Source organism: Hydractinia symbiolongicarpus, chromosome 9, assembly GCF_029227915.1.
Source record: "Hydractinia symbiolongicarpus strain clone_291-10 chromosome 9, HSymV2.1, whole genome shotgun sequence".
NCBI lineage: Eukaryota > Metazoa > Cnidaria > Hydrozoa > Anthoathecata > Hydractiniidae > Hydractinia > Hydractinia symbiolongicarpus.
In genome coordinates, this window is record NC_079883.1 from 14,303,895 (window position 1) to 14,315,441 (window position 11,547).

Below are 11,547 nucleotides of genomic sequence, written 5' to 3' on the forward strand. Positions count from 1 at the left end.
AAGACTAAAATTTTATTAACATTCTCTTTTTTTTTTCTAAAAAACAACAACTACAACATCAAAAAACATGCACATCGCTCGAAGCAAAAAATTTTCGCAGACTTTTTTAAACACAGTGTGTTTCTTCACTTGAGGCTGACAGTATAGTGACAGTAGAGCCTCCTGAAATCGGACAGTTAGGGGACCGTGTTAGAGAGTTTCCACCTTGGAAAGGTTTTGCCAATTTTGGCAGAAAACGCGGAAAAAAATCTACTCCAAAGCCTGAAATCCATTAGGCGTGCCCATATTACCCTGTACCCCTCCCTAGTTATGGTTAAGCTAAAAAACATTACGTTAACCGAGCAGCTTGATATGAATTGTCCAGCTTGTAAATACCACACTTGTGGTCAAGAAAACGCTGTGACTCGGCTATGGAATAAAATTAGGAGTTGTGTTTTTGTTTCTTGAAGTAAAAAAAGCCTTTAAAGCAAAAATAAAATTGAGTTGAAGAAGTAAATTGATAGATTGACAGGTATCTTGCTGAAAAGAATTTAAAGGGATAAAATACGCGTCAAAAAACCTCCTTTGAAGTTAAATATCCAAGCTGAACTCAAAAAAATTGTATATAAAAAGACATGTATGTTTATATATATAATGCACTGTCAAATAAATAAATGCTCAAAATGTAAACAAAATATAAACAATTACAGGTTGAAAAAAAAAGAAAACCGCGCAGGATCGAATTATTTCCGTGGTCTAATGACAACTCGAAAGAAGCTTTTAAGAATCAACTGAAATCCAAAATTCTAACTTAGTTCTCTTATGGAAGGAGGAGGTATTTCCAAGATATACCCCGAAAGTTCTCCTTAGTCTGGATAATTAGGGGGTTTTGATAAGGGCAGTGGTGGGGTGTTTTTTTAAAAATATCTTTTAATATGGGCGTGTTAATAAATTGAACTGGTGACAAAATTTCCTGAAACAAGCCTTAGTGTCTTCCCTCGGGGATACCATGGTTAGTCCCTAGGAGGATAAAAAACTACAGAGTTTACAAAGTCGATCCCGGGCCAAAATTACAAAATGCTACGTGACCTGCTGGGATCGAGGTTGAGACTTTAGATCAAGTGAAAACAATGTAAATTTTGTGTTGTAAAATCTTATTGTTGGTTTGTGATTGTAGATGCTGATGGCCCTGGTTGCTATGGCCTGAAATAAAAGGTTTCTCTCGACATCCTGAAAAAAAACAAACAAAGAAACCAGGATAATGGTGGTTTCTACCCTCTTTTTTTGCGTGGGTTGCTTTTGTTGCTTTTTCGTGCCGCCATCTTGAATTAAGTAATTTTACATAAACCAAAACAACGTCATCGATCTCTTCGACCTCAAAAATTATAAACGAAGTTTGTCAGAAAACGAAAGACTGAATGACACCACTTATAAAGAAGTTCTAATTCCCTGTTAATAACTTTACATATCATCAAGACTTAACGCCACATCAATTAAAACAACGTACTGAAACTTTCTCATTCAAAATCAGGCAGCCGCTAGCTAAAGATTTTACATCAACACTCTCAATCGACTCCTCAGCTTAGTTGATATTTTTATGCTGAATAGTTTATATAAGTACTGCTTTGCAATCCAATGAGCACTAGACGAAGGCGTACAAAATCAGGAAGTAAAGAAGAGCCTGAAAATTTTGAGACAGGCTACGGATACGCAATTCACAATAGTGGGAATAACACATTTATTGAAAATAATATATTGGACTCAGTTGAAATGACATGTCGTGACAGAACTGGAGAATTTTTATCTGCTGTTAAATCATTGCAGTCAGGACAGGTTGATTTTTTTATCTTAATGATTAGATTTTCTAGTGATTATATTGCTAGCTATAGCTATATATATATATAGCTAGCTATAACATTTGTTTTTTTGCAGTTTCAATGTGTGTAGCTAGCTATAAGCCTGTCAGAGAGAACAGAAATCAAACTGCAATAGGACAATTAAATGTTACATATGTACATACAACATGCAATAGGACAATTAACTGATACAGTATATGCACGATACAATATGTACAGTATAATATGCTGCTCATACAGCTCATTACAAGGTAGAGGTCCTTTTTACTGATATTTCCACACCTTTCTTCAATATCGAATTCATTTGAAAACCTTGTAAATGCAGGATCCAACAAATTAAGTATATGTCCCCCCTATGAGGGATTTTTAACGTTTTTCATATTGTGCATACGCATAGCGAGTCAGAGTTAAATTATGATGAACCTGGTAAACAAAGGTTTTAACAGATGATTTTCTGAAATTTAGCAAGAAATGGCAATAAAGAAGAATTGATTTGTTTGAGGGATAATGCTTCATTTGAGAGATTCCTCATATACAAAGTTTTCCCTGACTGCAAAGTTCCATGAAATGTTCCGCTTTAATAGAAACACATTAAAAGAAATTCCTGCAAGAAAGATACTAACTGTTGGAACTGATACTGTCTGATTAGTAACTTTGCTTGCACCACATGATCTCACATTGTGCCAAATAATTAGCTGAATTAACCATAATGCTTTATAACTAAACAATATAGTTAGCCAAATTAGCCATATGCGGTAGAGTACATAAAGAAAACATAGAAAAGTAGTCAGACATGAAGAAGATGAAAAACTTTTAGGCTACAGTCTATATTGAAAAGAGGGTTGGAAAATAAGTAAAAACGATTTTTGCCTTATAAACAATATGAGTGCTAATTATGCCGAATAAATAGTAAAACTTGCACACAGGAACACTCATTCTTTACCAAATGCAGAGCCAACAAATGTGTTTGCTTTTGCATTTGCCTCAACATCCTCCTTTGAAAATAAGAGCAAAAGGGATTGATTGCATGGTTCTTTGTTGAAGCCTAACCTATAGTTTCTTGCTCTGCAAAATGAACTTGAAATAAAGGCTAAGTGAGCCATGGCTTGCATGTTGACCAAAGTGGATGCCTGTTCTGGATATAAAACTAAGGAAAAATCTCTGATTAGGAAGAATTAGGAATTGACTTTGATTACCCAATGGATGGATCCCTAGTTTATAGTTTAAACCTAAATGATATATATACATGTCGTTAATAATGATTTACCAGTGTTATGGTACACCACCTTCTACATCTGTTATCATCAGGGCTTTTCGAAAGCTTTAAGAATTAAGTTTGGTTAATTACAGTGACTTTTTGATTGATTTCTTGATTGTAAAAGTATTTTACTAAAGCAGTATTTCTTGGTGACTGGGGAAAACAACCATGGTAATATGTAAAATTTGCAAAGAATTGTTAGTGTGTTAGTAAATTTAGTATTATGAACATACGTTAGCTAGAAATTCACCATTTGGTTGTTAGGCTGACCTTGTTAGATGTGTTTCAAGAAACAAATACATTAGCAAGACAACATGCAAGGAGTTTATAATTCAATAACAAACATTGCTACATTGGGAAAAAAACTAGTATTTTCAATTAGGGTTTGTGGCGCCGTAGATATTTTTACATGCCTAGCTAACACACTGCAGAAGATGTGACGAGCATATTTTTACATGGCTATCGGAATATAACCTGCCTTTTAGGGGGTCATGGCTTAGATTGGGAGTCCTAGGGTATTTGATGCTCATTTTGAGCTACACAGACACAGTTGGGGACTTTTTGCTGTTCTTTGAAAAGAAAAGAAAAGTGCATGCTAAAACGCCAGGTTATTTGCTACATGTGGTGCCGTAGATTAGTGGTTATAGCTCTCGTACTCTGTGCAAGAGACCAGGGTTCGATTCCTCTTGACGGTGATTCAACATGGGCGGGTGAATGTTACCATAACCCGGGTTAACCCAAGCCATGTGAGGGAATTTGGGGAGATGGTACACTGTGTGGGCCGTTGGATGTTGCCGGGAGTTGTCTAGTAGAGCGCGGGCCCTAATTGGGTCCGCGTGGCTCAAAATGATCATTAAATCATTAAACTCTAGGACTCACCATCTAAGACATGGCCCCTCCTGGAAATAATAGACAGCGTATATCCCTCGATATTTGTGAGGCTAGCCATGAAAAATATGCACAGCTATCTATCTGTATCTACATATGTTCAAGTCAAAAATCATTGCAAAATGTTTGTCATTTAGCAAAATGGATATCATCCTGCAAAATATGGAAACAGAAATGGAATACGAAAACAGCCAAGTCAGTTTACTTTATTTTCAAGGTGTGTAATTTTAGTGTTTAGTAAATGCTACATACAGCAATCAAATAATTAGGTGAAACTTGAAGAGTATGTATTATCTAGAAATTATATTTCTATATTTAAAATCCAACTGAAACTATCACAAAGAAAGGAAGAAGCCAAATTCCAATCCTGTATCTACCAAATCAGCATACAGATACCAAAATTGGTCTTGATCGTCCCCTGATGTTTCAATCAAGTTGTTAATGTCCTGCATAAATAGAAAAAGCCACTTAGAAATTTGTTTTACTGTTGTCAAACACTGTAAAAAACGCTGTATAGGCCCATTGTAGTAATTTATGTTTAAAAGTTTTTAGTGATGTAATCTTCTCATAAGATTTGCAATTTGAGCAGCGCTACTGTTTTAAAAAAAAGAATATAATCTGTCTGTCACAGACAGATTAGTATATGATGATCAATCTATTATATTGTCTAGAACAATATAGAACCAAAATAGCCATTATTTTATTGAGAAAGTAAGACATTATTGAAACAAAATCCTCTTTGTATATCATGCACGTAGCGTGTGATCAAGATCTATTAGGTGTAAACTCACCCCTAATGTGTTAAGTTGTTTGTCTTAAGATTTTTTTTAAATCAAATCATGTTTATGCAAGAAAATAGAGATAACTTATGGCTTTGGCTGAACATATGTAATAGTGTATTAATCTTCTAATGCATGCATGACTACAAAAATGCTAAATAATAATGTATAGCTAAAAGTATATGGTTATTTGAGCTAGGATCAATTTTTTTTGTTTTTGATAGCCTAAAATAACGAATTTGTATTGTGAAATATACTACAAGAGAATAGTGGTGATAGTGGTAATTAAGTATAAATTAGTAGTTGTTAAAAAGCGAATTAATATGCTAAAAACGAAAAATAAAAAATAACAACTTATTAGTGAGGCACCAAATTAACACAAATTTTAACCTTATTGAAATGCAACGTAAATATCCAACACATAAAAAAAGTTCCTTGCTGATTTGAAACCTGTAATTAAAGTTTAAATTTTTTTTATCAATTGTAATACAAAGCTCATGCATAGGCTTACGCATACTTCATTCTCTTTCTGTTTGATTGACACAAAAAATAATATCATCTGGATATGGTTCACCCTTGCAGGCAGCTGATGTGTTGAAGAAAAAATAAAGATAAACATATTTTTCTATTTGTGTTGTTTTTTCTTTTTGTAAGTTGATTAAGCTAAATCACATTAATTAAATTCTTTTTTGTTAGTTGTTATTGTCAGTCCTATAATTTTGTGATTGCTAATTTCGTGCTTCGTTAATTTCCTGGAATTTGATATAGCAATAACCTGCATGCATCACGATGAACTCTTAACTGTGAACTTACATTATGTAAGAATACATAAACATGACCCATTTATGTACAGCTAATTTTAAAGTGAACTAGTTTTATTATTGTTTAAGCTGCAAATTTATTTTGCATAGTCATAATAAAAATTGTGTTTTGCTTTGAGAAAAGATTCACACCATTTTTTTTCTTCTTATTTACCCAAATCTATAATAAAAATGTGAATTACAATTTCAGCCATTGATAAACAGTATGATTTGAGAAGTAATGCCATCAAACTCTTTTTTTTTCCAAAATTTTAATCTCACAAGATATTAGAACCTGTTTATTTTAGAAAAATTATTTCTTACAAAAATTAAAAATTACTTTTGTTTTTTACTACAATTATTACAACTCTTTTAGGGGATTAAAGACAAGGAGCAAAGACTGAAAAAAAGATGCTAGTTTAATACTTGGTCCTTTATGTTGAACCAATTAAAAAATGGGTCTTGAAAATCAGATTGGCTCTATGTTTTTTTTAAAATAAGAAATGTTTTTCTGACACAAATTATATATAACTGCTATATCAATTTTATTCATATTTTTTTCAGACAAATTGGGAAGGATATTAACAATACATTTAATAAACTTGAAAAGTTAGCAATACGTAAGTAGGTTTGCTAGTTTGTTAGGTAAAAATCTTGGGTTAGAATAACATGGCTGATTATATTTTCTACACGGCAGATTGAAACTTAGTTGAAGCTTTAACTATGCCCAATTTTTTTTCTTAAATTCACTAAAGAAAAAAATGTATACCCATCAGATATAGAAACGCCATTTTAACTGAATATCCAGTTAATTAACATCTCAAATTCTTGTTTAAGTAATGATGATGGTTTTATTTATTGATCTTAGTTGCCAAAAGGAAATCACTCTTCAATGACAAACCAGTGGAAATTCAAGAACTAACATATATAATAAAACAGGTAAATTGTGATTATTATTGCACTTGCCATTTACGGAGGAGTGTATTGGTTTTGTTGATTTTCCTGTTATTTCCCATGGAACGAATTTTTTTCGTAGATTAAATAAGTATGGTTTTAATTTTATGACTTTTTACATGCAAAAATTGGAACACATCAAAATCAGCATCATGACAGATTTTGTAACATAAGGAAGGTGTGAAGTTGAAGATGTGGGTTATTTTTCTAAACCTTTGTGAGGAATAAAACTTCAGCTGTCTACACATGCTGGGTTTGATTTCTGCATGTTTAAATCAGTGGAGCCATGTCTGTTGTGATTTGCTAAACAGTTCAGTTGGACCGTAACACTTGACATGTATTTTGGGGATAGTTGAAAAAATGTGTGTAAATTCTACTTAGAATGATGAATGTTATGGTTGTCATTTTTTAATTGAATTAGAAAGATTCTATTGAATTCAACCTATAATACATTTGTTATGCTAATGAATTTTAACACCCACACTAATAAAACCCATCGGGTTTTTTATTAACTACCTACCTTTTTTTCTCCCACAAAAAGCTCCTGTGACCCAAGTCTTTCACGAACTCACGTTAAAGGCATGCTCTTGATGCTTGTTGTATTTAGCAGAGTACATTTTGTGCAAAAAGAATAGGTTTCTGTTTTAAGACGAGACATTTTAAACACAAACTGTTACATTTTAGGACATCAATAACTTAAACCAACAGATCGCAAATCTCCAACAGGTAAATTTTTTACACCAACAAGGGACAAACTGAATGCATCAAAAAATATTTTTTTATAGCTAACCTCATCAGTGTCAAAAAATATTAAATGTGAAGTTGTACCAACTTGTTTGGGTCATCTTGTATATAGCCTTTATTTTGCAGTGGAATGAACATAACTAGATTTTGTCATGTAATTTCGTGGTGACTTATTTGATCCAAGGATTTCCCTTTTTATGGAAATTTATGTGTTAAGCATCATGAGACCAAAATGTAAATAAAATTATTGTGACCAAAATAGTATGGCTAAAACACATATCTATGTTTTCACAGTTCGTCAACCGCAACGATTCATCATCCAGTAAAAATGTACAGACGCACTCACATACCATCGTCATGTCTCTTCAGGTGAGTGGAAATTAATTTGTGTGCTCTTTAGACATCACAAAAAATGCACTTGTTTTAGCTTTTCACTGCCATTTTTAGTAGTGTGTGACTGATTTTTAGTGAGAGCATTCTGAGCTAGTTGTTAGAAAAGACATCCCTAACATCCAATGCTCAGATTACTTACTCAGAGTCTTATCTTAAGACGGAACTGTTGACAGAGATATTTTTTTAGAGTAAACTGGCGCACATGTCGAAGGATTTTAAGCACGTCTTAGAAGTCCGAACAGAAGTAAGTGAAGTACTTTTATAATATTGTAGCCAACACCCACCCGCTCTCCCGCCCCTATCCGTCAGCGTCGTGAATCTCTTGTCTAAACAAAGTGTACGAAATGAAAGTTGTTTGTAACAATCCTAGCAGTACTTGGACAAAGCGATTCTCTTTATGCAGTATGTTCTCCAGTGTTTCCTAATTTACATTAACACAATTCTATCTCTGATGCCAGACGTGTGGTCACAATTTTATTGTTTTGAATTCCTTGTCAATGTTTACAATTGCAGCTATTTAAAAAAATAGCTCTAGTGGGAGTACAGGAGATATCATAGATTTATAGAATTATAACGCTAGTTTCTCATAAATTTCTAGAACATGAAACACCAGAAAAATCGTCGGGAACAGTTTTCACAGGGCGCTATAGCGGAAACGTTACCCTCCACCGGCGTGGCTACAAATTCTCTACTTCATAAGCATTCTGCTCAAGGCAACGAAGCTGTTTCTCTCGACATGGAACCGTTACTAAACAGCCAGAACAATCAAACCATGCAAGTGTACGAACAAGACGACGAATACGTGAAAAGTCGCGCCTCCGCAATGGAGAGCATTGAACAAACCATCGTCGAGCTTGGCGGTATTTTTCAACAACTCGCTCACCTGGTTAGTGAACAAGAGGAGCAAATTAAAAGGTTTGTGTTATTTAATGTTGCAACTCTTGAAACTCCCTCAATGGTTAATCATGCTCCCCGTTTTGTTTCTGAATATACTGCTTGTGTAATCGGATAACACTACTGACGACTGGAAAAGTTTTATTGGCACGTCATTGTCGACTTTGTTTTATCTGAAGCCCCTGGTGCAAACTCTCAACCGAGTATTTTCATTACACGTGTAAATCTAAACGCAGCTACTGTTCTCCCTCCTTTAGAATCGACACCAATGTTGAAGACACAGAAATGAACGTCGAAGCTGCCCATTCTGAACTATTGAAATATTTTCAATCAATCTCCTCAAATCGTTGGTTGATCATCAAAATATTTTTCGTACTCATCATTTTCTTTATAGTATTTGTTGTATTTATGGTTTGAATTGGTTATTATTTTCGGCACAAGTGGCCTCCCTATGATTTTAAAAAAGAAAATTTCGAATGTTCGAAGATTAGCCAGTGCACACGCGGTCGTACCTGCTATATTTATTTATTGTTTCATTGTCAGAAGTTTTTGCGGTTTTTTTGGCGTAAAATAACCGAAATATCAGGGTTTTTTTTACAAACCGGGATAGTCTTAGTTCCTAGAAAGTGTACACGCCAAAATTTCGCGGTTATTCCAAATCGCGAAATTTTTTTAAACGAAAATTTCTAACAATGAAGTAGTCGTGAAAGAGAATGCTTAAAATTTATGAAACCGTAACTCTCTCATTTTCCGTTTACTTTTTTTGACAATTTTTCAGTAGAGACGCGTCTATTGCAAATATTTTTTGTTGACGTCTTAATGATGCGCTGTGGAAAGAAATTTTATTTTTTTACATGTATTGATTGTTTGGGTCAGTTCCAAATAATGGATGTTTTGATTTCAAAAGACTGCTCTACATTTAGAGCATTTATTACTGCAGCTCTCAGCATTTAAATCTCGGCGCTCGATATGCTTAATTTTTATTGCATTAAAGATAGCGTTTTGATATAGATTCTACAAAACGTTGCCCCACTGGTAAGCGCTTCGAAGTTCACCCTTAAATTCCAAAGCTGCCAAAATACAGGTCTCGCAGACAGAATAAAATTTAATGCGCATGCTCAGGTATTAAACACTGGGAGCTGCAGCTAAGAACGCTTTAATGGAACTCCGCCTAGCTTGTTCTGTTGGACGATCTTAATTTATATATCTGTGGCTGTTTGTATTTCATTTTGGTTGTAGATCTATTGTTTTTCTCGTCTTTAAATTCAGAAGGAAACCATTTTTACGTTATTTTTCTTCTTTTCTTCTATGTAATTCTCGAATTTCGGTGATACTTTAGTATATTTATTATTTTAATGCGATGAAACTTAGATAGAATTTAAAGCGTACACGATCTATTGATGATAAAAAATTGCGATATTGTCAAAGTTGTAAAAAATGTCTAGTCTTTAAAACATGAATTACATGTGAATTAACTTCTGGTCTTTTTTTCGTGCAGATGGCTTACTGCACGAAACATTCGCTTACGTGTTACTGCAAAAATCGACTTCTTGTATTCCTTCAACAAAATGAAAACATACAAAATATTATAGATCATAGAGTAGGTGGATGATTTTTATGTTACAAATTCTATAAAATATACAGGGTGTGTATTTTTTATCTCAATACGTAACATAGCCGTGGTTAGTAAAAAAATTGACGTTTTTCTTCTTCATGTCGTTCCTTTAAAATTGGTGTCTAAACTTGATCAAATTTGCACATAGCGGTAGAATGTTTTTATATTCCAAAAACAAAATGGCTCAGCACGTGTTCCAAATATATTTTTACTCTGTTCAAGGGTACACTTCCATATATACAAAAAAGGAAATAGGATAAGGGGGGTGAAATTTCACTGATATCCTCACTTTTTCTTCCATAACACTCAATAAAGATTGTGCAGAACTTGCACTTGGGTTTTACTTTGTAAAATTTATAATGTACTGTGAAAGATGTAATAATTGATCGAGGTGTAAGAACAATATGGAAAAAGTCAAGTTAAATTTTGTGAAAAATAGAGCGCGCGAAAAAATAAATTCTGTGACGCAATAGTTAGACGGCAAAGCAACTTTACTTATTTTACAATCTTTAAGCAACTGATATGTGATTGATGACTTGGCAAGAACATAAAGGCTGTGTCGGTAGAAAAATAAGAACAATAGTAGAAGTGGTTGTAGTTGCTATATTTTAAACTTGAAATTTAGATTTTTGGTTGGTAAATTTTCGTTTTTTCAGTCAATTATTTCCACAGGCGCTGAGACACGGTTTTCAAAGTCCCATAAGGGGCATGCAGGCTAAATCCTCTATGTGGGCTATTTTGCATCAAGAATCTTAAACAAAATCTCGAGAGGTCTTATTCTCGTCCCCAGAGCTTTTTGGATTAAAACCTCGAAAGTTTACCAAGAAGAGCTCTGGGGTCGAGAATGGAGAGGTCCACTAAATATAAAAACAAAGTAAGAATCGGGGTTGAATATGTGAAAAAAAAAAAAATACCTCGCGCGGCCAATATTCCTAGTTTTTAATTCTGTTCTTGTATAAGCGGTTTTATAAGAATATCAAAATTCTAAACAGGCTGGTCTGGTTATTGTTATTTCCCTATATCGTTCTAAACATTAGACCTATTGTTTTTACCTAAAATCCCAGTCTGATAATCTTATAAAGCATGTTCTTATCAAAGAAAAGGCGTTTATGCCACGATATATTTGCACGAAATATCCGCCGTTTATTTTTTGTCGTTATTACCGAGTTTTCGTTTTAGCATGGGTGTAGTACATGTCCGTATTTACTTTCATTATCGACTTCTTGTAAATTTACAAGGTCTTCTAAGTTGCCTTTTCTAAGCAGCTGTTGTTTCCTCAACCAACCGTGCTTTATCAGAAGCTAGTAAGTAAGCGAAGTGTGTAGTTAACACATTACTGTTGCAATAAATGTTGTTTTTTCTTCTTGTAAAAAATTATTTTATGGCA

General features: G+C 33.7%; 1 protein-coding gene and 1 long non-coding RNA gene across 2 annotated transcripts; one reads left to right on the plus strand and one right to left on the minus strand.

Annotated features, from left to right (window-relative positions):
- Window positions 1–1,301: 1,301 nt before the first annotated feature.
- LOC130656669 (syntaxin-5-like) lies at window positions 1,302–9,835 on the plus strand. The gene is made up of 9 exons (XM_057459570.1): window positions 1,302–1,812; window positions 4,119–4,198; window positions 6,125–6,180; window positions 6,429–6,499; window positions 7,199–7,240; window positions 7,553–7,627; window positions 7,839–7,895; window positions 8,250–8,566; window positions 8,803–9,835. The coding sequence occupies exons 1-9, from the start codon at window positions 1,615–1,617 to the stop codon at window positions 8,960–8,962; spliced, it is 1,056 nt and encodes a 351-aa protein (XP_057315553.1). The 5' UTR covers window positions 1,302–1,614; the 3' UTR covers window positions 8,963–9,835.
- On the minus strand, window positions 4,173–5,484 carry LOC130656670 (uncharacterized). Its single transcript, XR_008984977.1, has 2 exons — window positions 5,278–5,484; window positions 4,173–4,427 (listed from the first exon to the last, which is right to left on the minus strand). It is a non-coding gene; the product is annotated as an uncharacterized LOC130656670 (long non-coding RNA).
- Window positions 9,836–11,547: the final 1,712 nt, after the last annotated feature.

Bases quoted from the DNA above. Each gene is read 5' to 3' on its own strand.
- LOC130656669 (XM_057459570.1), top strand. From the start codon at position 1,615: ATGAGCACTAGACGAAGGCGTACAAAATCAGGAAGTAAAGAAGAGCCT. The intron at 6,181-6,428 runs GTAAGTAGGTTT...TATTGATCTTAG, and splicing joins ACTTGAAAAGTTAGCAATAC to TTGCCAAAAGGAAATCACTC. The intron at 6,500-7,198 runs GTAAATTGTGAT...GTTACATTTTAG, and splicing joins TAACATATATAATAAAACAG to GACATCAATAACTTAAACCA.